Source organism: Galeopterus variegatus, unplaced genomic scaffold, assembly GCF_000696425.1.
Source record: "Galeopterus variegatus unplaced genomic scaffold, G_variegatus-3.0.2 Scaffold844, whole genome shotgun sequence".
NCBI lineage: Eukaryota > Metazoa > Chordata > Mammalia > Dermoptera > Cynocephalidae > Galeopterus > Galeopterus variegatus.
In genome coordinates, this window is record NW_007726955.1 from 172948 (window position 1) to 196480 (window position 23533).

Below are 23533 nucleotides of genomic sequence, written 5' to 3' on the forward strand. Positions count from 1 at the left end.
CCGCGCTCCCAAGCAGGGCACTGTAGCAGTGCACCACTGGGCTGGCCCTCCATTGTGTCTTTTATTTCACCTAATAACTTCTTCAGTTCTGTAAGTTCTGCTACATTTTTTTTAAGGACATTGATTTCCTTGTACACTTCCTCTCTCAGGTTCTGTATATTTTTGTTTATTTCTTCATGCTGTCTAGCTGAGTTTTCTTGTATCTCATTCAGTTTCTTTAGGATTATCACTCGAAATTCCTTGTCATTCATTTCAAGGGCTTCTTGTTCTATAGGATCTAGAGTTGGAGCTTTATTAACTTTTGGTGGTTTACTTTCTTGGTTTCTTGCATTTCTGGTATCTTTTTTTGGATGTTTACTCATTTTGGCAGGGAGTTTCACTGTGCACAGGTTTGACCCTCTGGCTAACTAAGGTATGGCTGTGTTTGTCAATTTGGTTTGCCTACTCTGTGACTGCTTAGATGGCCGTTAGTGTTCTATATGTGTGTTTGCCTTGTGACTTGGGCCTTACCAGGAAGTTTCCTCTCTGGTCAGCTCTGAGAGTTCTCCCTGTTCCTTGTGTTCTGGCCCTGGCAGCTGGATCCTGTCCTGCCGGCCCGACAAGGTGTGTGAGATCTGTAAATCTCCACCTCACTATCCGGGCGTTTCCCCTCTCTGTGTGCACTCGGTGGGGCCACCCGGAGGGTGCGTCTTTTTTTCCGAGACTCCTCCTCCTTTGCCGGACCCCTCCCCTCTCTGTGCGCTCAGTACAGGGCTGGGGCGTGTCTTCTGCAATCCTCGTCTCTCATCCCCGCCCAGCCAAGAAGGGGTCTCAGACCTCCGCCACGGACACTGTGGCGTTCCTGCGGCCCTGGTCAAGGCCCTCTCTGGGCCTCCCACCGTCCCCCCGGTATTGTGGCCCCCTGTGTGGTTGCATTATCTCCCACACCAGGGCACGAGCCCCCTGGGGGAGGATCCCACAGCACACAGTTCCTCTTTGAATCCCCCCAGCGTGAGCCGGCTCAGCGCCCTCAGGCCGTCAGCTCTCCGGCTGTTTCAAGTGGGTTTGGGGGCACCCCGGTCACCCCTCTCCCAACCAGAAATCAGTCTGGGGTTCTTCCTAACTGAAGGCCACAGAGATGGTATCTGCCTCCCGGAAGCAGGAAGTTTACCTGGGGCCGAAGCCCCAGGTGTGGTTCAGTGACAGTCTGGCCGGGATCCTCTTCCCTGCCCTCCCGACGCTGGCCGGGGGCTCCCCATGCCACTAGCCCCGCCAGAGATCTGCGGGTGGAGTGGGATTGATGGCCGGTCCACAGGCCCCGGGGTCCCCGCACTGAGGCAGACAAGTGGCACGGCTCAGTGAGAAGCCGCGCCAAGCGAAGATGGCTGGTCTGCCCGATCTGAGCCGGCCGGCTCCGCCCCCCCCGGAGAAAATGGAGGCAGCGGTGGTGCAGGTGCCTAGCCTGGTGTGGTAGGCGGGAGCCGGGCTGTCGTTTGCCCCACACGTGGGGCTGGGCTGGGGGTCACTCACAGAGCTCCCAGAGCTGGGCCTGTCCAGTGCCTTCCTGTCCGTCTCTGCGTCGCCGCTGCTGTCTTTCCTGGCCTTTGTTGCCTCAGGCTGCTCGCTTGGTCTCCCAGCGGTCTCCCGGCGCAGTTGGGGCGCTCTCAGGAATCTCCTTTTGTATCGGCCCTAAAACCTTGAGACTGTAGTTGCTTTTTTTCATTGTAAATTAGTTGATCAGTGATTTATTCGTTTTTTGTTGCTCTTGGAAATGCAAATAGTACTCTGGCAGCACAGCGCACACTTCTCAAATTCGCTCTGTCTTCTGGCATGCCCGCTCCAGACCCGTCGCCATCTTGCTCCTCCCAACAGCTATTTTTACATTATTGAAGTCATGATGTATACAAACTTTGTACTTTGTGTCTTCTAAAACTTTAGGAATATATCACATGCATTCTCACTTTTCTATGTAACTTTCACACTTGTGGCTTTTTTTTTTTTTTTGTCTTTTTCGTGACCGGTAAGGGGATCGCAACCCTTGGTGTGGTGTCGCCCGCACTGCGCTCAGCCAGTGAGCGCACCGGCCATTCCTATATAGGATCCGAACCCGCGGCGGGAGCGTCGCTGCGCTCCCAGTGCCGCACTCTCCCAAGTGCGCCCCGGGTGGGCCCCACACTTGTGGCTTTTAATTGTTGAGTCTGTTGAATGGTTATGTCATAGTTTACCATTTGTTTATTTTGAACATGTTGTTTGCTTATAATATTTCACTTTTGTAAATAATGCTTTTCTTGGAATGCCCTTTTATCCCTGCCTGGAAAAAAGATTTAGTCAAACTTCAAGCCCAAACACAGTGTTTGGTGAAATTTACAGTTTTAAAAAAAATTTTTTGGTATTATTATTATTTTTCAGAGGCCTGCCAATGCAGGGATTGAACCCTGGACCTTGGTGTTATCAGCACCATACTCTAACCAACTGAGCTAACGGGCCAGACCAATTCACAGCTTCTTAAGAAATTTTTGTTCATGGCAAAGGCCAATAGCCTTGTCCCATTTTTTGAGTTCCCACAGTGGGCCTGGCTTTTTGTTACCTACCACACATTGTACATTTTTGATCCCTGTTATTGAACTTGGTTGCCTCTACCTGTTTTAGGTCCCAGAACCCTATTTTTCTGTGTATTTCTGTTTTATTTTTGGTCCACTGGAATACTTACCTTGTTTTTGAAAATGGTTTTGCCTATTTAATGTTTAAAAATCCTTTACCTGTAATCATTTTATGATTGGAGCAGAGACAGCTGGTTTCTTTGTCTTATCTGGACTGGAGTTCTGGACGTGCTGTCTTTCTCATAGTGCATTTCATTGTTTTAGGCCCCCTATCCCCTTCCACATTATCAGTTTAACCTATTTGTGTGTGTGTATCCACCTATACTTATATTTCTCTGTCTGCTAACTTTATGTCAGACACATTTATTTATTTTTCTTTAAACACAGTGTTCTTCTTTCTTTCTTTCTTTCTTTTCTTTTCTTTTCTTTTCTTCCTTCCTCCCTCCCTCCCTCCCTCCGTCCCTTCCTTCCTTCCTCCCTTCCTCCTTTCCTCCCTTCCTCCCTTCCTCCCTTCCTCCCTCCCTTCCTTCCTTCCTTCCATTTCTCCCTATTTGCCTTTCTGCATTTTTTTCAATCTATTTGGAATGATTTCCATTCTACTTAATTAAATTTAACTTTCCCTTCAAGGAATAATTTTTTTTTCAATTACCAGAACTAGCATTGTTCTCTTCTTTCTCAGATTTATAATTACACTTAGAACCTCTTAATTTAACATCTACTATTTATTTATTAAAAAATTTTTTTGTTTTCTTTTTGTTCTTAGCATCTAATTTTTTTTTAAAAGTTGTTTCCTAACTCTTTTTCTACACATCTATTAGTTCAGTTTTCCCTAGTCAGGTTGTAGTCTACCTAAAGGTGTGGTCCTTGTTTCTCTTATACTGTCTTCATATTCAGTGTGCTCCTGTTTGGCATCCAGGGCCTTGCAGCGTTTTGTCTTCATGGGAGACAAATAAATATCTATTGAAGAAATCATTACACAAAATGAATGTATTATGTACTTTTTGGTTACTGTAAAAGATACCTAAATTTTTATAATAATTTCTCTAAAAATATAATTTGGAGGATATTTATCTCCCTGTCACTTTACATTTTTAGCACAAATTATTTTTATCCCATTGTTTTTGCAAAATAAAACTTTCATAAATGAAAAGTTAGAATGCTTTATATTGTTTCTTCAAGGTCAGTGTTGTTGTAATTAGACTTTTCATTGAAATAATGAGATTTTGGTGGCCTAAGAACAGAACAAGAAGTTCTTAGACAATTTAGCAACAATCAGGGAGAGTATGTTTAAAATATGAGTATCAAAACCCCATATCTTATGATGGTTTTCCTATTTTTTCTCCTTTTACTCCCTGTGCCTCTTGGGCTTACTTAGGTCTATTTGCTAGGATTATTTTAGGCAGATTTGAGAAAAGGTATTTTTCTTGGTGGTAATAGAGTTATGTAGAAGTACAGCATTTCTTTGAATTCCTTGTCTTAGGCAAGGTCAATTTCAGGTGAAATGCTCCCTGGAATCTGGAAAAATGGGGAAAATGTAGTTCTTTGGAGGTGTAGCTTTTGTTTCCAATGCCTTTGGAGATGGGGCCATTAGTTTTTAAATCCATCATAGTATGAGGCTGTTGAAATGTTAATGAATCAAAAGTGAATTTCTAGTTTTACACCACAATTCTTTATATTAAATATGTAATTTATACACTGTTTTTTAACTTTTCACCATTCACTTTTTGTCACATCCATGAATGTATCATCAAATCCAGAGCTGGCTTTTATTTATTTATAAATTTATGTCTTAAGTATATCATTTTGGGATAGAATCTTGCTTTGATTTTTGGAGGAATGTAGTTGATATAATAGTTAAAATGGAAAAATTTTGTGGATATTAGATGAACACAGTAAAGACATACTCTGGATAAATTTAGAAAGTTTTAGAAAGTTAGATGTTGGAAAAATTTAAAGGGAATGCGGAAACTGAGGACTGTTCCTCCATGCTCTTCCAAGAAATCTGAGATCCCCTAGGCCAGGAAGAACAACCTGACTATTTCTGAAGACCATTAAACTCCTTTAGAGAAGTCAAGAGGGGAAATCTAAGGTCAGTATACCTGTTGTGCCCATGATAGCTAAGGATACAGCACTGGAAGGAGTTAGGGTACTAACGACTTCCTTTATCATTTGACCCATGGTTCTTTCATTGTGAGTTCCTTTTTTTCTACAAAGCTGGCTGAGGTGAGCATAGTGAATAAAAGAAAAAAAAAAAAAAACCCCTTAGTGCCAGAGGTTGAGAATGTCCAATCTCTATCCCAGAGCATGTCACTAAATACTTGAGCCTATTGCCAAATACTCCCAATACAGAGACTAAATTCTACCTATGGGAGAAATGACTCTCTGAAGAGAAGTTTGGAATCAGCATCAGAATCATTGGAGGGGGACACCTGAAAGTCACATGGCTGACGTTTCATGAGATCTTGCATGCCTCTAGTCCAGAGGAGAAAGCTAGACCCAGTCCCCCAAAAGCATAGTCACGTTAGGAAGTTTGTTACAAGGCTGTGCACTAACCAACTGAGCTAACTGGCCAGCCCCATCTTAGGAAGTTTGTGAGGACAAAGAGAACAAAAAGAATAAGAGGAAGGAGAAAGTTGAGCCCACTGTCCCCCTCCTCCATTCTTCCAACACCTTTGGTACCACCACAAAGAAAAGATGAAACTATAAGGTAAAAAGCTGACCTTAGTCAGTGCTCAGGAAGATGATCCTGACCTCCCAAAGAGGACAGTTTGCAGAGTCAAATGGGTGAGGGGGTCTGCGTGTGGCATCAGGAATGTCACATTCATCCTTGTGAGCTCTCAGTGGCCCAGGAACCCTTTCCTAAGTATCTGCAAGACCTTCTCAAGGTCTTGGAAGTGGAAGCCTCTCAAAAGAAAGGGCAACAACCAGGCTGAGGCAGGAAGTAGTGCTAAGATTCTGAGACCTGGCCTGCTGAGTAGTCTGGGCAAAAACAAAGTGCAACCCTAAAAAAGCCTGTAGCAAGTTGAAGTTGATCCTATTAGTTGAGTTCTTATCTGTGAAAGAGATGAGAGTACTGCTTTTATGCTGAGATCCTTAAGCCTAAAGAGGAAGTAAAAGCAAAGTAACTTTGAGGCTTTTAACTTTGTACCCAGTGATGGGATTGCTTCCTATTTTCTTCCCAGTATGCTGAAGTGGGATTTGTTTTGGATCAGTGGTTCCCAAAATTCATGTGTACTTTACTCATGTATTGAGTTGGCTTAACTTTATTTGACTTCTCTGAGGATGGAAGCCATATAATTTCATCATTTTGGGTGGTGTCTCCTGATGACAACCAAATGGAGACTTGTCATATTTTGTGAGAGTGGGTGGAAGACTCTAAAGCATTATATACAGAAGTAAATTTAATTAATTAATTAATTAATTATTTTTTGGGCAGCTGGCCATTACAAGGATTCATCTGGACCTTGGTGTTCTCAGCACCATGCTCTAATCATACTTTGTTAATTTGAAAAGACTGAAAATGAGAGAACGTATATAGAGATTTTGATATAGTATCAGGCACAGTCTTTTATGAAAGATACTGTTATTACTATTTGTTCTTATTGTGAAGACATACTTTTCTTTTATGAAAAGGTTTAGATTATTAAATGGCTTATGAATATATTGTTAATATTTGCTTTGGTTTTATTTTCTCCTTCTGTTTGTCTTTCAGACTCCTGGGAGAGTTGGCTCTCAAGGTTCTGATTTAGATTCATCAGCAACTCCTGTAAATACAGTGGATGTCAATAATGAAAGCTCTTCCGAGGTATGAAAATAATAATTTGGCAGTAAAATTCAATATTATTTAAGGGAAAATTAGCAGATATTCAGAGTAACAACTGGGGACTAACCTTGTCTTTTGTAGGAAAAGTTCTAAGTCTTTCTTACAAATTGGAATGTGACTTTTAAATCATACTTGTAGATACGTACCTGTGCTTAGTTTTGAGACTGAGAAAGTGTATATTAAGACTCTGAAAAATAATATTGCCATTTTTTTGTTTTTCTTTTTTTGGCTGCTGGCTGGTATGGGGGTCCAAATCCTTGAACTTGGTGTTAGCAGCAGCCTGCTCTACCAACTGAGCTAATTGACCAGTCCTTCAATTTGTTTTTAATGCTTTTGTTATCTCAATTTAATAAAGATTTTTTTAAATCTGTTTATAAAGATTTACTAGTTAGTTAGTGTCTCTTTATTTATGTGTGCTGTCATGAACTACTGGACTAATGAAAAATTAGATTATAAAATATATACATTATTTGCTGTCTTCATGTATGATGTAAGAATTTTTATTATGTCTTTGATAGCTTATTACAAAACTAATGTAGAAAGTAAGAAAGTCTAAAAAAACCTCAGGTATTTGGCAAGACAGCCTTAGTAGTTGCATTATTATTATTATTATTATTAACAAAGAGGAAATACTTGCTCATTATAGAAAAAGGAGGTAAGGAAAGAGAACATAAAAATAAATCATAATACTACCACTAAAAGATCAGCACATTCTGCTCTGACAGTTTTTGTTAGTTGTTCCTTTCTGGGCCCACCTGTATCCCCTACCCAGTCCCTTTTTCTCTGCTTTCCCCTCCCCCACATCTTGGTTGATGAATCTATCACCCTTGCATGTTTTTCTGGGTCTGTCTCTCTTTCTATCCATTCATCTCTCTGTTTTGTCTCTTTCTGACCATCTGTCTCCTCATCAGTCTGTCTTCCATGTATATCTATATTAACCGGAATAAGATTTTACAAGATTGTGAGAGAAGAAAAGTATCAGTGAACTTTATTGAGAGCAAGTTTAAGGAAATGTCATTAAGAAAAACGTTTCAAGGGCCGGCCCGTGGCTCACTCAGGAGAGTGCAGTGCTGATAACACCAAGGCCATGCGTTCAGATCCTGTATAGGGAGGGCCGGTTCGCTCACTGGCTGAGCGTGGTGCTGACAACACCAAGTCAAGGGTTAAGATCCCCTTCCTGGTCATTTTTAAAAAAAAAAAAAAAAAGAAAAGGGTTTCAAACTGTATTCATGATATAATGGGCTCAAAGTGCGCATTTGTAACCTAGGAAAGGAGTCCATTAATAATTGTTGATCTCCGTCAGAAAAAAAAAAAGAAAAAAAAAAAAAAAGAAAAGGGTTTCAAACTGTATTCATGATATAATGGGCTCAAAGTGCGCATTTGTAACCTAGGAAAGGAGTCCAATAATAATTGTTGATCTCAGTCAGAAAAAAAAAAAGAAAAAAGAAAAAACCCCAACCCCAACCAAAATACAAAACTAGCACCCAAAACAAACAACAACTCCAATGGGTATTGTATTGAGCAATGCTTGGCAATACTGCTGTAAGTTGATCCTTGAACAACACAGTTTGAACTGTGAGAGTCCCCTTATATGCAAAATTTTTTCAATCAATATATTGGAAAATTTTTAGTTATGTATGTCATGAATGGATGAAGTTTTAAGTTTTGTGGGGGAGGTTGGGAGTGAGTGAGTAGGGAGTGTGTATAGGGGGTGTCGAAAGTTATTCTCAGATTTTTGACTAGAGGGGAACTCAGTGCCCCTAATTCCTGCATTGTTCAAGGGTCAGCTACATTTTCTTAGTATAGTTATTTTCCTACTTTGTGAGATAGTTTCTTTATCCTCAAATCTCCCATGTCTCTTATCCTCTTATTTCCTTCCCTCAGTCACCTTCTGTATCACTGAGAAAATATAAACCACCAGATGATTGTTGTTTGATCACCAAAAATATACCTGTATTCTCTTTCTTTAGTACACAGAGGACAGACCCCTTTTCCTATCAAATTTCAATCCCGTCTCTTGTGCTTTGGATTCCATTTGCTCTCATTCTCAACTTATTCTCTATCTTTCCTGCCATTTTAATTTTTACCTCTATTGTGAAGTAATCCCATCAGCATGCAAAAATGTTTGTTATAATACATATGAAAACAACCAGGAAAAGAACACCAAAAAGTCAAAAATGAAAAAGGAAAAATAAACCCTTCCTTGACCTGAAGTCTCTCCTTCAGGTACCACCTATCATTTGTTTTCTTTCAGAGCCATACTTCTCCAGTACACTATTTGTAGTCACTGGCTTCACGTCCTTCCTTCTTTGATATGTTTTTTTTTGGGTGAATTGAACCTTCTGTCATTGCATCTGATAGATATGGAACAACACCAGCTTCCTTTTGATTAGTATTTTGTATATCTTTTTCTGACTTTTTTTTTTTTCTCTTTTTTGCCTTTGTTTGTATTTCTTTTTCTCATTACCCACTCTCTGTGCTTCTGTGACACAACACTCTTCTGGTTTGATTCTTGTGTCTCTAGCTGTTCATTCTTTTCCTTCTCTGCTGGCCCTTTTTGTAACTGACCTTCAAGTGGTGGAGTACATCGCTGTGATTAGGCTTGTGCCATTCTACTAATATGGAAGTTTTGCATTTTATCTGTTCTTTTAAAGGTGTTTCTTTACTTTTGCTATTTTAACATACATAATGACTAAAATATTTTTATTATCTTCCCATTTCAAGGACCTTCAGACACTTTGATGTGGATCACTACCATCCACCTTATATTCTATTGTTGTATAGTATTTTAGATTTATCTTATTTTCTTTTATCCTCCCAAATTAGATGTTGTTATTGTTTTCTACTGTTACTGTTTAGATTTATCCATATATTTACCAGTATATTGGTTTACTGCTTCTTGCATCTTCAACCTTCCAGTTACAATTATTTTTTTCTTCTTACAATACATCCTTTAGGATTTTCTTTAATGAGGATTGATTTGCTAGCCTCTCAGTTTTGGTCTAAAATTTTATTTATTTTGTGCTCATTCTTAAAATAAGATTTTGCTAATTATAAACTTCTACATGGAGACTTATTTTCTCTCAACACATGGAAGATATCCAACTGTCTTTCTGGGTCACAGTGTTATTGTTGAGAAGACTGCCTTCAGTCTATTTGATGTTCTTTTGAAGGGATCTTTTCCTCTACCCCACTGGTTGTTTTTATGTTCAACCAACCAATCAATTAATCTGTCCCTGTCTATCTTTCTCTCTTTCATTTTCCTGTTATGATTATTTTTTAAAATTCCTGCTTGGGACTCATTGGGCTTCCTGCACAGATGAATGTGTCTTTGAAGTGTTTTGGAAAGTTCTCAGTGATTATCTTTGAATATCTCCTCATTTTTTTTCTGTTATTGCCATCTGGAACCTTAGCATTTCAAGGTAGGTAAAAGAGAAATGTGTAGGAACCTTTTTCAATGTTCAGTTTGCTTTAAGATTGTGTGATAGAAATTGAATTGAGCCTATACTAGCTTTTCTTTCTCCTGGCATTCGGGGAAGATTTCACTTTGCAGTAGTTAGATGTAGATGAGAATTTCCTATACCATGTTGGTGAAAAGACTCACATTGCATGATGGGCAAGGCTGCACAGTGGTCTTCCCACTTAACTACTTACTTCTCCAGTTCCATTTGACCCCATACTGCCTCTTTTTTTTCTTCTTTGGCTACGCATTTCTTCTTGCTGCCACAGGATATTTGCACATATGGCCCAGCTGTCTTAAACACTTCTCTTATCTGCTTGTTTGTACCTTCCACTCCTTCCTCTAAACGCACACATTTAGGTTACACAGTAGTTCCCCCTTACACATGGGGGATACGTTCCAAGACCCCTAGTGGATGCTTAAAACCTCACATAGTACTGTACCCAATTGTTTTCAGTTAGAATATGTTTCTGTTCATGTCTTTCATCAACAAATTTAATTCCTTTTCCATCTTAACTAATCACTTATCATGCACTGTGGCCATAACTTTTACGTTTGAGGTGCAACAGCAAAACTGGCACCAATTTCTTTTTTCTTCTTCATAATTTAATGGATAGATTTGTTCTTAGCCTTGATCTTAGCAACTTTTAGCATATGATTTTTTTTCTTTCCTTGTCAAGTTGATAACTTTCACCTTTTCATTTAAAGGAAGCACTTTACAGCTTCTCTTTGGCATATCTGAATTTCCAGCAACAATCCTCTTGTGCTTTGGAGCCATTATTAAGTAAAATAAGGGTTACTTGGACACAAGCACTGCAATACTGTGTGTAAGTGACTAATGGGCAGGTAGCAGCTTCAGCGTGGATATGCTGGACAAAGGGATAATTCACGTCTAGTGAGGACTGAGCATCATGAGATTTCATCACGCTTCTCAGAACAGTTTGTAATTTGACATTTGTGAATTGTTCATTTCTGGAATTTTTCATTTAATATTTTCAGACTGTGGTTGACTGCAGGTAACTGAAACTGTGGAAAGCAAAACCAAGGGTGAGGGGAGACTAGTGTATTATTCTGAGATTCATTTATTTATCAGATTTTTATTGTTGCTAGACACCGTTCTGTATGCTGGAGATATTGCAGTGAATAAATAGTAAAAAATATTTATCCTGGTGGAGTTTATATTCAAGCAGGTGGAAACAGGCAAAAAAAAAAAAAAAAAAACTAAAAAATTGATCAAGGTAGTCAGTTGGTGTTATTGAGAAACCTAAAGCAGGAAAGGGGGCATACAAAGCGTTTTGGGTGGCTGCAATTTTAAATAGTTGTCAGGGAAGAAAGACTTCTCTGAGAAGGGAGTAACTCATAAGTGACTGAAAGAAGTGAGGAAATGGTGGATATCTGGGGCAAATGCTGTTTCAAGCATGTGGAGCGAGTAGAAAGTCCCTGAGGTAGGAGCATGCCTGGCATGTTGAAAAATCAGTCAGGAGGCCAGTGTGACTCTAGCATAGTTTGTGAGGGGAGACTGGGACAGCGAGGTAACCAGGCCTGCCTCTTGTAGGGCCTTGTAGACTATAAGACAGACTTTAGTTTTTTAACTCTTAGTGAGATAGGAAGCCATTAGAGAGTTTCGAGGAGGGCAATGACAAGTTTTGATTTATGTTTTTCTAGGATACAGTCTGGCTGCTGTGTTGAAAATAAACTGTTAGTAGGGTAAGAAGCAGAGAGACTATTAGCAGGCTATTGCAGTGATCCGGGTGCGATGTGATGGTGGCTTAGATTAGAGTGATAACAGTAGAGATACTGAGATTTTGGGTACATTTTCAATGTACATCTAATAGGATTTTCTGATTACTGGGGTATAAAATGTAATTATTTTGGAGGTAACATTTACAAGAAGCCTGTAAGCTTCTTGAAGGTTGGACTTTGCTTTACTTACCATTGTGTTCCCAGCGGCATAGCATAGTGACTAGAACATAGTAATCAAATTCAGTAAATACTTTTTGAGTGAGTGATTGAGTGATTGTATGTAGAAACTCACAGTAAACAAATGAGAGAAAAGCGAAAGGCAGCATAAAGCTGTGGTGGCAAAAAGAAAAAAAAAGAAAACAAAATGTCTTTTAAAGAAGTAATATTCTATAGTTCTAGCTTTTTGATCTGTGGTTCTCTGGAAGACTACATTTTCATCAATTAAAAAAAGTGAGTTCACATTCTTCACTTTAATCCCCTGGATAATCTCCTTTAAAGACTGTTAACAAAAAGGGATAGTGATAGTAATAATACCTGGCATTTACTGAATGTTTTCTTTGTACCGGGTACTATGATAAGTGCTTTGCATGTACTATCTCATTTAATTGTCATGAGATCCATATGAAGTAGGTGTTGTTATCCCACTTAAAAGATGAAAAAATTGAAGGTCACACAGCGGCTAAGTGTGATGTGAGTCCAGGACTCAAACCTTCCTCTTAGTTGCTACTCTGTCTTGCCTCCCACTTTGGAATCTTGTTTATAGTCTTCCTCTCCTTCCTTGCTATTATCTAAATGATTTTATGACTCAAGGAACATCCTAACCTCACAGTTCCTTAATGTTGTCAATGTCAGTGATATTTATTATTTTTTTTACCTACTCGATTCCATGGCAATACCTTCTACTTTATCATCAGGCAGAATAGTTTTACCTGAAGTATTAAAATCGTATCTTCCCATTTTTTTTTTATCATAATTGTCTATCCTCTCAAAAACTTACTTTCTCATACTCTCATTACTTACTTTCTTTGGCCTTTTTGAGTAATTCAGGTTTCTTATTTTTATTTTTGTTTTTTTAATTTTTAATTTTTATTTTTGGCAGCTGGCCAGTATGAGGATCCAAACTCTTGACCTTGGTGTTATAACATCGTGCTCTAACCAACTGAGCTAACCGGCCAGCCCAATCCAGGTTTTTAATTGCTATCTTTTCTTCTACTCTCTCAGTCCTTTCCTGGCTTAATTTCCTTTCATTTCTAAACACACATTTAATGACAGTTATTGTCTGTTGAGCATTTACAATGTCTCAGGTATTGTACTAAGCATTTTATATATACAATAACTCTAGAGGAATAGGTACTAGTATTAGCCTCATTTTATAGATGGGGAAACTGACACTTAGCAAAGTAAAGAGATTTCCTTATGGTCATATAATCAGCATTGGTTTAGACCCAAATTCACATCTATTTTTGACACTAAAGCTCATAATGTTGTATCCTTTTGTCCTCACTACTATCTTCATTTTATTTTCTGTCTCCTCGATACTCTCAATTCCCTTATTCTGTCATCCTTCTGTTATTCTTTTTGTTTTTTTTCCTTCTACTATTCTTGTCTGACAAAACCTCAAGCCATAGATCAGTGTAGCAGGCCATGTTTTAAAATAGAGATATTGATATAGGGAATTTGAGAGATTGTTTTAAAATGATTTTATTTGGCTCAGAAAATTAGAAGGAAGGATCATCTAGGATGTCCTGGGAATTATGGGTGTGGGCAAGAATGGGATCTCAGCCTAGTGGCATATGGTTAAAACTAAAAATTGCTTTCATTAAGAGAACTTCTTTGTTGAGAACATTATATTACATAAAGGTATTTGTTATACCTGCCAATAATTTCTTGCTCTAAAATAAAAGCCAGCTTACCAGTAATAGGTCTCAGGTAAGTAAGGACAAAATGTCATAAACAAAGAATTAAAGAAGTGTCATGAACAGAAGAATTTTCTAACCAAGGCAACCAATTTTCATAAAATAATTGAACCAATGCAATTTACAGCATAAGGATGGGAACTAATTTTAAAAAGTCTGCTTTGGATAGATCTTTCACCTTTTGCACAGTTACTTCTTAAAAATTTTCCTTACATATACCAAAAAGAGATATTCTAATTATTTTCCTGTTATATCTATTTATGTTGTCTATATTTTGTTTTATAAAAAGCTTTTTATGTATATCCTTCTAAAAGTTGTTATTTCACAGGGTTTCATCTGCCCATTGTGTATGAAAAGATGTATAACTGCTATTGATTTGTCGGAGCATTACCAGAAAGTACACGCTGAAAATGAAACAAGAGGACAGGAACTTCTTAATGACTCCAGTGTTACTGTGGGTCCTGTATATTTTGTTTTAGCAGCTTGGTTATGGGTTGCTCAAAATAGCTTTGTTTTTCCTTGTTTCGGTGTTGCTTAACTTTTTATGCTGCAGGGGAATATGGATTGCTTTAATTATGCATGCTTAAAGGAAGGTTCAATAAGGACAAGAGGCTCTTGGGAAGTCTGCTTAGACTTCTCTTACTGATTTCTCTTACTGTTTGCAGCTATCTTTTTGTGAATTTCTAAATAAATATAAAAGTTTAAGTTAATATTTTTGCATAAATTTTGCCATAAAATTTGAAATATAAAATGAATGATATTATTTCAACATTTGTAAGTTATATCTTTATTATTTTGTTATGTTTTATTAATGAATGTATTAAAATGCATTAGGCTAAAATACTTTGCTCTTACATAGAAAGAGGACTTTGCATATGAACTATTACTATCCTTATTTGGGAGGTGACAGAATGACACACTCTCAACAGTAACAGTGGACCACTCCAAAAATATTTCTCAGTAGTGTGGTTCTGGTATGTATCTAGGCTGAGGATGGGAGCAAGTGAGGGGAAGTGTCCATTTTTAGGCTGGAAAGAACTTCTCAGATAATTCTGATATATCTGTTTCCTTGAAAAATCACCATAGTATTCTAAGGAAAAAGAGAAACAGCCTTTTTGATTCTTTTACAGATCTTATCAAAAAATGAAACTTTTTGTATCAGAAAAGGCCAAAAAACATGACTGACTTTTTCTATAAGGCAAATACATATATATAGGAAAACAATCTCACATTCACTTATTTAATGGAGTACCTCTTATGTAGCAGGTATTTTGGTTGCTGAAGGAGTTAAAAAAGTGAATAATATATGATCTCAAAAAAAAAAAAAAAAATGAAGATGATCTCTACCCCAGGAAGTTTCTATGATAGATATTATTTGCAAAAAGAATGCAGTGACTAATTCAACATAAGGGAAAGGCAGAAAAAACTTCACAGGGGAACAGTTAAACAAAACATTCTCTAGGGTGGCAGGGAAAATGGGTGCATATCAGATGACACCAATTAAACTAGCTAGAGCAGTGCAAGCAGAAATGGAGGCATAAAAAATTCTTGGAAATTTGCTTAGCATTTCACCCTCTAGAAGGTATAGGTCAATTTTTCTTCTTTATGGGTTAGCCAAAATCAAAAGTAACAATCTCACCCACTTGTCACTTAAATAAGAGCCTCTCTTTTAACTAAAATGACACTTGTATAACAGGATTACTGTTAAGTATCAAGTTAGGTAAGTTCTTAGCTGCAGTGGATCTGAAAAGCTATTACAGATAACCCAACTCTAAGAGTAAGGAGTTTATTGTTTTTAATCTTAAGTAATCTGTGTTTTTTGGAAGTTGGTGACAAATTTGGAATGATTAAGATGAATTAATGTAGCTGGCTATTTTTAGTATTTTATTGTTACTAACAGTCGTTCTCTGAAATTTATCTATCTAGCAACCTCTATCCCCTTGGAGATAGTTTGGAAAAAATAAATAGAGAAGGAATTTCTTGTATCCAGAATTAGTATCACAAAGTTCATGAACTAATGATCATGCTCTCTGTTCATGGGATATCCCTCAGACACTCATTCTAAGCTTATTTTGCTTTTATTTTAAGTGAGTGGTATGGTTTTAATAAACTTTTTTTTTTCTTTCTTATTCTGCCCCTCTAATCCATACCAGGCTAGCATTTTTAGAAGTAGTATACTAAGAATTTTTGAAATACAAGACAGGGTATAGGAAAAACTATAAAATATGTATACAGGAATTAAAGAGGCCTGCCAGAATTAGTAAAGTAGAAGACATCCATTCAATGATTAAGATTTATGTCTCTCAGACATCAAGCAAAGGTTTAATATCTATTAAAGGAGGTAAGGAAATACATGTATTTCAGTAAGATTTATTTTTATCAGAAATGTCCCAATTTTTAAGTTTTACTCTAATCATATGGAAAATTCAAGTACATGGACTATTTCTATAATAAAATATATACTACTTATTTCTAAAATTTCTCTTTAGAAATGAATCATTTCTTTCTGGAGTATTAACCTGTTAATGTTTGGAAGCTTTAAGAAGGTATGGCATGCTTTAATGTGATTATTAGCTTTCTGGCATTCTTACATATCTAGAGCCAAAACCTGGAAGTAGAGACAACACTCAAAAAGCCAAAGTTGTAAAGGTTAAATAGTGTAATAGGGATGTAGATTCTCTGAGGAACACTGTAGAATTTGTTTTCTAGTTACTAGCAGAAGTTGACATGCAAAAGAGAAATGACAGTCTAAATATTATAGGGGTTCATGTGCTGTTGCACCAAAGGCATGTCAACTAGTGTTGTACAACAGTTACTGGGCAGAAGTTATAAGAATGACAAATTAAGCATAATGTAGAGCCATTATAAAACATGATGGTAGTTGGATGGCTCTGAAGAAAGAGAGAACAACACCAGCTAGATTAACATAAAGGCTGGGAGCATTTATCCATTCAGAAGACAATGCTGAGGACCAAATATCTCTAGAGCCTAATGGCATTATTCTGATGTCCAAAGGCACATCTTCAACACTACTGTCTTCGCTTACTTCAGGAGTTTCACAGGAGATCATTGCATTCATTGCCCCTGCCCTTAACTCTGGGCTTGTGATGAGAACACACCTAGAAGCCCTCTGTTTCTCAAGTACAGCATGACTATGTTCGTAGTGCTTCCTGCACTTTTGTTCATGCTTCTTTATTTGCTTAGAATGCCTTTCTTTTATCTCTGCCAGGTAAACTCCTACTCATTCTTTAGTACCTAATTCCAATGTCTCATATACATATATTTGCATGTATGTATACATACGCACACACATAATGTGCAGCTACAGTGAGGATGGAGTTGAGATACAAACCTAACATGTATGTATGTGTGTATGTATTTTTTATAAAGCATTAACTGCTACCACAGGCAGAGTTGGATACTACCTCTCTGTGTTGCTGTAGTTCTTTATATGTACTTGTATTATAGCATTGTATGGTAATGTTTGTCTACATATCAGTATCCCCAATAATCAGTGAGCCTTGATTGTGCCACATAATGCACATAAATAATAAATGAGTATATGTATTTTTTGCATCAGCACCAAATGAAAGAATAGAGGTTTTTATTTATTTATTTTTAATTTTTACATGCTCATAGTACTTACTGTTTAGTTCATTTTGTCCCTTGGGAGATTTTAGAACCTGTAAGCTGTTAAAGATCTTCTGTTTTTTTTCACCAAGTTCTACACTGCCAGCTTCATTCATATTTCAGTAAATAAATATACAATGTAGAAAATATATAATATGTTCAGGAGAACTACCGTAGCCATTAGGGAAATATAGATGAAAAGATCCAATGTGTTTTTTGTTATAGTGAATGTAGGAACTTGACAAGCTAATGGGGAATGCTGCTGGAGGTAAAAAGCAATATATGCGAAGGCACAGAAATTTGAGATACCATGATGTGATTAGGGAAACGTAGGTACTTTAGTATTGTTGAATCATGTTGTATAAAGTGAAAGGTGTCTGGAGATCAGACTGTATAGATCATTAGAACAGTCATGCATGACCTTGTATGTCATATTGATGGCATACAAGGTCTGGAAAGAATATTGAAGAATATATTTTAGAAAGATTCCTCTGGCAGCTTTGTGGAAGATTAATTAGGGAAAGGTGAGATTAGATATGGGAGTACTACTTGCAGGAATGTTATTGCAGTAGTCTGGACAAGAGATACTGAATGTCTGAACAATGACAGCTGCAGTGAGGATGGACATGAGAAGATGGAAAGGAGAAATGTTTAATCTTAACGTTTTATTAGAAATGAGACAGAGGGCAAAGTAGTTTACAATAATTTTTAGGTTTCTATTTGGGGTGAAAAATGGATGTTGGTGGGAAAAGGAGGTTTGAGAAATGAGGTGAGTCTTGAATTTGTTGTATTTGGGTTGCCTGTGGGATGCAGGTAGAGATGTATGTTGTTGGATATATAGATCCAGAATAATTCTGGATAGAGTCCTTGGCTTGATATATGGATTTGGAAGTCATCAGCATGTAAGTGATAGCTGAAACCATTTCCATTATTATATTCAAGGGAGAATATGGAGTCAGAAGAGGGAGAGATCAATGAGAGCGCCTTGGGGAACAATGATCTTTAAAGGGAATCGTGGTTTGGGTTTTATAGAATGAAGACAAGATAACTTTTCCTGGATGTAAAAGCTGTACATTTCCATAAAGCAAAACTTACTTTCCATAGAACTTTAAAATTCTTAATGTATTTGCTTGTTGCTTACAGAGAGGAAATACACTGAAGCACCACCCTTATACACATTCCATTTTGTTTTTGTATCTGTAATAGATGAGCATTTTAGAATTATAGTATACTTGATGAAAGCAAAACAAGTTAATTTTTTTCTACCTTGAACTAGCAGAATTGTATCTGTAATAACTTTAACCAGTTTTTGCTAATCATGATTTTATCTTTGATTTAATGAATGAACCTAAATAGTCTTTAGCACATGAAATGCTTCTGCAGAATAGATTACATGAAGATATTCTGTTGATTAGGGTGAAAGATGGGCTGTTAGTATTTTCAGAATTGATATCTGGTAATACTTTTTAAAAGTAAGATTTTGGAGGAAGGCCTCTTCAAAACCCATGGCATGGGGTGTGTGTATGTAAAATATGGAGAACTACTACTTTATTATCCATAAAAATGTTTGAATGCAAATGATTTAAAGAGTAAAGTTGAGAGAAATTTCTATTGTATATTGGGTTAATGATGCTGAAATAATGTGCAATATTTTGAATACTACTGACAATTTGAAGAAGATAGAAGTTGATCAAATAATTTTCTGTAGGACCAACAAAAAATTGGAGAGAAAGCTATTTTAGCCTTGATTTGCTAATTTATTTTGGAGTCAGGTACCCCTGCAATATAAGCTTTAATGTCATCTGGCTAATTGTTAATTCTGTCTCATGAAAAAAGGTACTTTTTTTTTCTTATGTGTACATTCTGCCTTCTCAGTTCTTTGAAGGCTGAGACTTTATTTTATTTTTTGTATCTCCCACAGGACTATTACAACACTTGAAATTATAATCAATAAATACTTATTGAATAAAGTCACTGAAAGTTTAGCAGATAAAATGGTTTATTTTAAGGCAGTCACTTTTAAGTGTAAGTCAGTGAGTCCAAAAGATAGCATAGCATTCTGGAAAGAACGTGGATTTGTTCAACAGACCTGTGCATATTCTGGTTTATTTAGGTTTGTTACCTTAGGAAAGTCATTTAACTTTTCTGCGGTTTAATTTCCTCTTTTATAAAATGGAGGCAATAATACTTAATAAAGAGTTTTGAGATTTAAATGAGATTGTGTAGGGAAAGTGCCTGACAGAGCATATACTCAATAAAAAAGTAATTATTATTACTATTATTATTACTCATTCTATTCTACATCTAAGAACTATCTATATCAGAGCTTCTCAAATTTTTTTGATGGCACCAGTATGAGAAACACACTTTTTTGTCATCTCAAAACAAAAGTTAATAAAATATTATTTATTCTTACTACATATAATAAATTAATAAATTCTGTCATAGAGTATTACTAAAAAAAAAAAGTTGCAACCCAATAAGTTCATTTTATGATTCATTAATGAATTGCCACCAAATATTTGTAAAACACAGATCTATATCAGCATCTTTAACATAGGACACTAGTTGATATTCTTAACCATATACTAATTTGGGGATTAATGATAAGTTTTTTATATTTTATGGGACTGTACATTAAATTTGGGCTTTTACTGTGTTAACCTTGGGTTAGCAAGGAAATTTACTGACTGGAATACTTCTCAACCATTGTAGGAATCTGAATTCTGTAGTAATTTTGAATGATTTACTATGTAATTTTTTTTCCTCCATGATCAGAGTGCTTCATTGTCTTAATTTTTTTTTTTTTTTTGGCATTCCTATGAAGTAGATTGGAGCAGATATTATTCTACTGATGGGGATATCCAAAGAGAGAAGGATATGATGGCAAATCTTCTCAACTAATCTTCTGGCTCAGAACTAACGTAGATTAGAATTTGGTACTTAGCCATTAATGTATTCAACGTAAAAGATAAAGTTGCAAGGGTTTTCTTTACATTTTGTAAACTACAACCAAATTAGGGCCGGCCCGGTGGTGCACTTGGTAGAGTGCGGTGCTTGGGAGTGCGGTGGCGCTCCCACCAAGGGTTCGGATCCCATACAGAGACCGGTCTGCTCACTGGTTGAGCGCCGTGCGGGCGCGACACCGAGGGTTGCGAACCCGTTACTGGTCACGAAAAAGGACAAAAAGGGGGAAAAAAAAAAAAAAACTACAACCAAATTAGACAGTGAAGTACCTTTGCATAGTATGAGAATTTGGGCTTAACACCAAAACTTGCAATTTACTTAATGGCACCATTGATATGAATGAGACATTGGTATATTTCATAATAAGCAAATTGTTATTTTGCAGTATTAAATATCATATTTTGAACCCTTGTTCTGCCTCTTTCTATAGGGCTTCATATGTCCCCAGTGTATGAAATCTCTTGAATCTGCTGATGAACTTTTCAAACACTACGAGGCAGTTCATGATGCTGGTAATGATTCAAGTCATGGAGGAGAGGCTGATCTTGCTTTGAAGCGGTACAGTATGATAGTTTTTAAGTGTAGTATTGTTATGGGATGTGCATGTGATATTATTATTTAATCATGATTAATTAGTTCGTGAGAATAGTAGTGTTTTGTATTATTTCATTTAAATCTGTCCTCATTTAACATGGCCTTCCTCCCTTATAACCTATTCAGTCCTTGATCAGCAGCTATCTATACCAACATCTACAACATGGTATAGAGGTTATGTTTTTAATGAAGACTGTGAATTAGCAAAAGAAAGTTAAGTTTTATTTAACATATTCTGTTTAATAAAGAATGATCTGCTTTGTTTAGATGATTTTACAGTAAAATGTTAAAATAATGAATTTAGCCAAGAATTAAAATTTAACGTAAAATTTTAAAAATTTTATTTATAATTACCAGTATAATAATAAGTACACACACACATACTGCTTTTTGGAAATTTGGACATTTTGTCAACTAAAACTAAAATATAACTTCTTAAAACATCATTCAGCAATGTAACTTTGCTTTTCTTGTGCTGTTGGTGAGAACTCTTGTCTTTTACCCCAACTAAAGGATAAAGCTTGATTTCATTCTACTTGTAAAAAAATTTTTTTCATGCTTTCCTTAGAAGAAAATACTTCTTGGTTGATCTGCTGCAACACAAAGAATACTATATAAAGGAGAAGAATTATGCCTATATAACTTTGTGGTTGATAGATAATGTAGAACTATAAAATGTGGTTGTTTTAATTTATTGAAATATGTGGGAAAAGCAGTGCTTTGGGGATGAATGGATTTTCCCTTTTACATGAGTATTAATGTTCTTCGGTATTTTTATGTGTTAGTTAATGATTTTAGCTACTATTCTTTTGTCATTTGTTAGGAAACAGATAAAAATATATAGTTATATTAAATCACATTATAAATGTTTTTATATCTAATATCAATTTAACAGAGTTGCTTTTTTAGCTATGAATTAGACCATGTCGGGTATATGAACTTTCAACATAAAAGCATCTACAGTCTACCCTTGTTCTTCTTAACTTTTCATTTAGTGTTGAGCTCACTGAGACCTGGCTTCTGCCCTACTATTCTCCTGAAATTGCTCCTTGAAAGGCTAACAGTAACCTGGATTATTTTCAGTTCTTATTTTACTTAACCTCTATTCTGGTTATCTATTACTTGGTAACAATCCACCCAAAGCTTAGTTAGTGGTTTAATAGTTTATTACTTCTTATGATTCTTTGGATTGACTGACTGGTTCTTCTGCTTTAAGTGAGGTAGACTGGGGTGTTGGGAAGGCCAGAAGCTCCAAAATGGGTTCACATTTCAGCTGGGGCTATAAGCCAGGGGCCTCCTTTCTCCTTCATATGGGCCTCTCTATATAGCTGCTTGGACTTAGAAACTGACAATTGAGCTCCAAGAAAGAGCATTCCAAGACAAAAGAAGCAGAAACTGCCAATCTTCTTTAGGCTTGATTCAGAAGTGTCAGCAACTAACAGAATACAGCAACACATACGCAAAATTATACATCATGATCAAATGGGATTCATCCCAGGGCCGCAAGGTTGGTTTAACATATGCAAATCAATTAATGTGATACACCATCTCAGTAAAATCAGACACAAGGACCATATGATCATCTCTATAGATGCTGAAAAAGCATTTGATAAAATTCAGCACTCATTCATGATAAAGACTCTCTACAAGTTAGGTATAGATGGAAAGTATCTCAACATAATTAAAGCCATATATGATAAACCCACTGCCAATATCATCCTGAATGGGGAAAAGCTGAAAGGTTTTCCATTAAGAACAGGAACTAGACAAGGATGCCCACTCTCACCACTCCTATTCAACATAGTGTTGGAAGTACTAGCCAGAGCAATCAGAGAAGGGAAGGAAATAAAAGGCATCCAGATAGGAAAGGATGAAGTCAAACTGTCCCTGTTTGCAGATGGCATGATCCTATATATCGAACAGCCTAAAGCCTCTACAAAAAAACTCTTGGAGTTGATAAATGATTTCAGCACAGTAGCAGGATACAAAATCAACACACAAAAATCAGTAGCATTTCTATTCTCCAATAGTGAACATGCAGAAAGAGAAATCAAGAAAGCTTGCCCATTTACAATAGCCACCAAAAAAATAAAATACTTAGGAATAGAGTTTAACCAAGGATGTGAAAAATCTCTATAATGAGAACTACAAACTCCTGCTGAGAGAAATTAAAGAGGACACAAGAAGATGGAAAGCTATCCCATGCTCTTGGGTTGGAAGAATCAACATTGTGAAAATGTCCATACTACCCAAAGTGATATACAAATGCAATGTAATCCCCATCAAAATTCCAATGACATTTTTCTCAGAAATGGAAAAAAAACTATCCAGACATTTATATGGAATAACAAAAGACTACACATAGCCAAAGCAATTCTGAGCAAAAGAAAATAAAGCTGGAGGCATAACACTACCTGACTTTAAATTGTATTGCAAAGCTATGATAACCAAAACAGCATGGTACTGGCATAAAACCAGACACACTGATCAATGGAATAAAATAGAGAATCCAGAAATAAACCCACACCTACAGCCATCTGATTTTTGACAAAGGCATCAAGCGTATACACTGGGGAAAAGACTGCCTCTTCAGGAAATGGTGCTGGGATAACTGGATATCCATATGCAGGAGAATGAAACTAGACCCATACCTCTCACCATATACTAAAATCAACTCAAAATGGAATAAAGAATTAAATATACACCCCAAAACAATAAAACTTCTTAAAGAAAACATAGGAGAAATACTTCAGGAAGTAGGACTGGGCACAGACTTCGTGAATACAACCTCAAAAGCATGGGCAACCAAAGGAAAAATAAA

At 36.7% G+C, this 23533-nt stretch overlaps 1 protein-coding gene across 1 annotated transcript in view; it reads left to right on the forward strand.

The window, feature by feature from the left end:
- Positions 1 to 23533, forward strand: part of EEA1 (early endosome antigen 1) — a 136683-nt gene that overhangs the window by 33003 nt on the left and 80147 nt on the right. The window contains exons 2-4 of the mRNA XM_008572858.1: positions 6292 to 6384; positions 13850 to 13975; positions 20549 to 20676. Coding sequence (XP_008571080.1) covers positions 6292 to 6384; positions 13850 to 13975; positions 20549 to 20676 — 347 coding nt within the window. The remainder of the gene's footprint in view (positions 1 to 6291; positions 6385 to 13849; positions 13976 to 20548; positions 20677 to 23533) is intronic.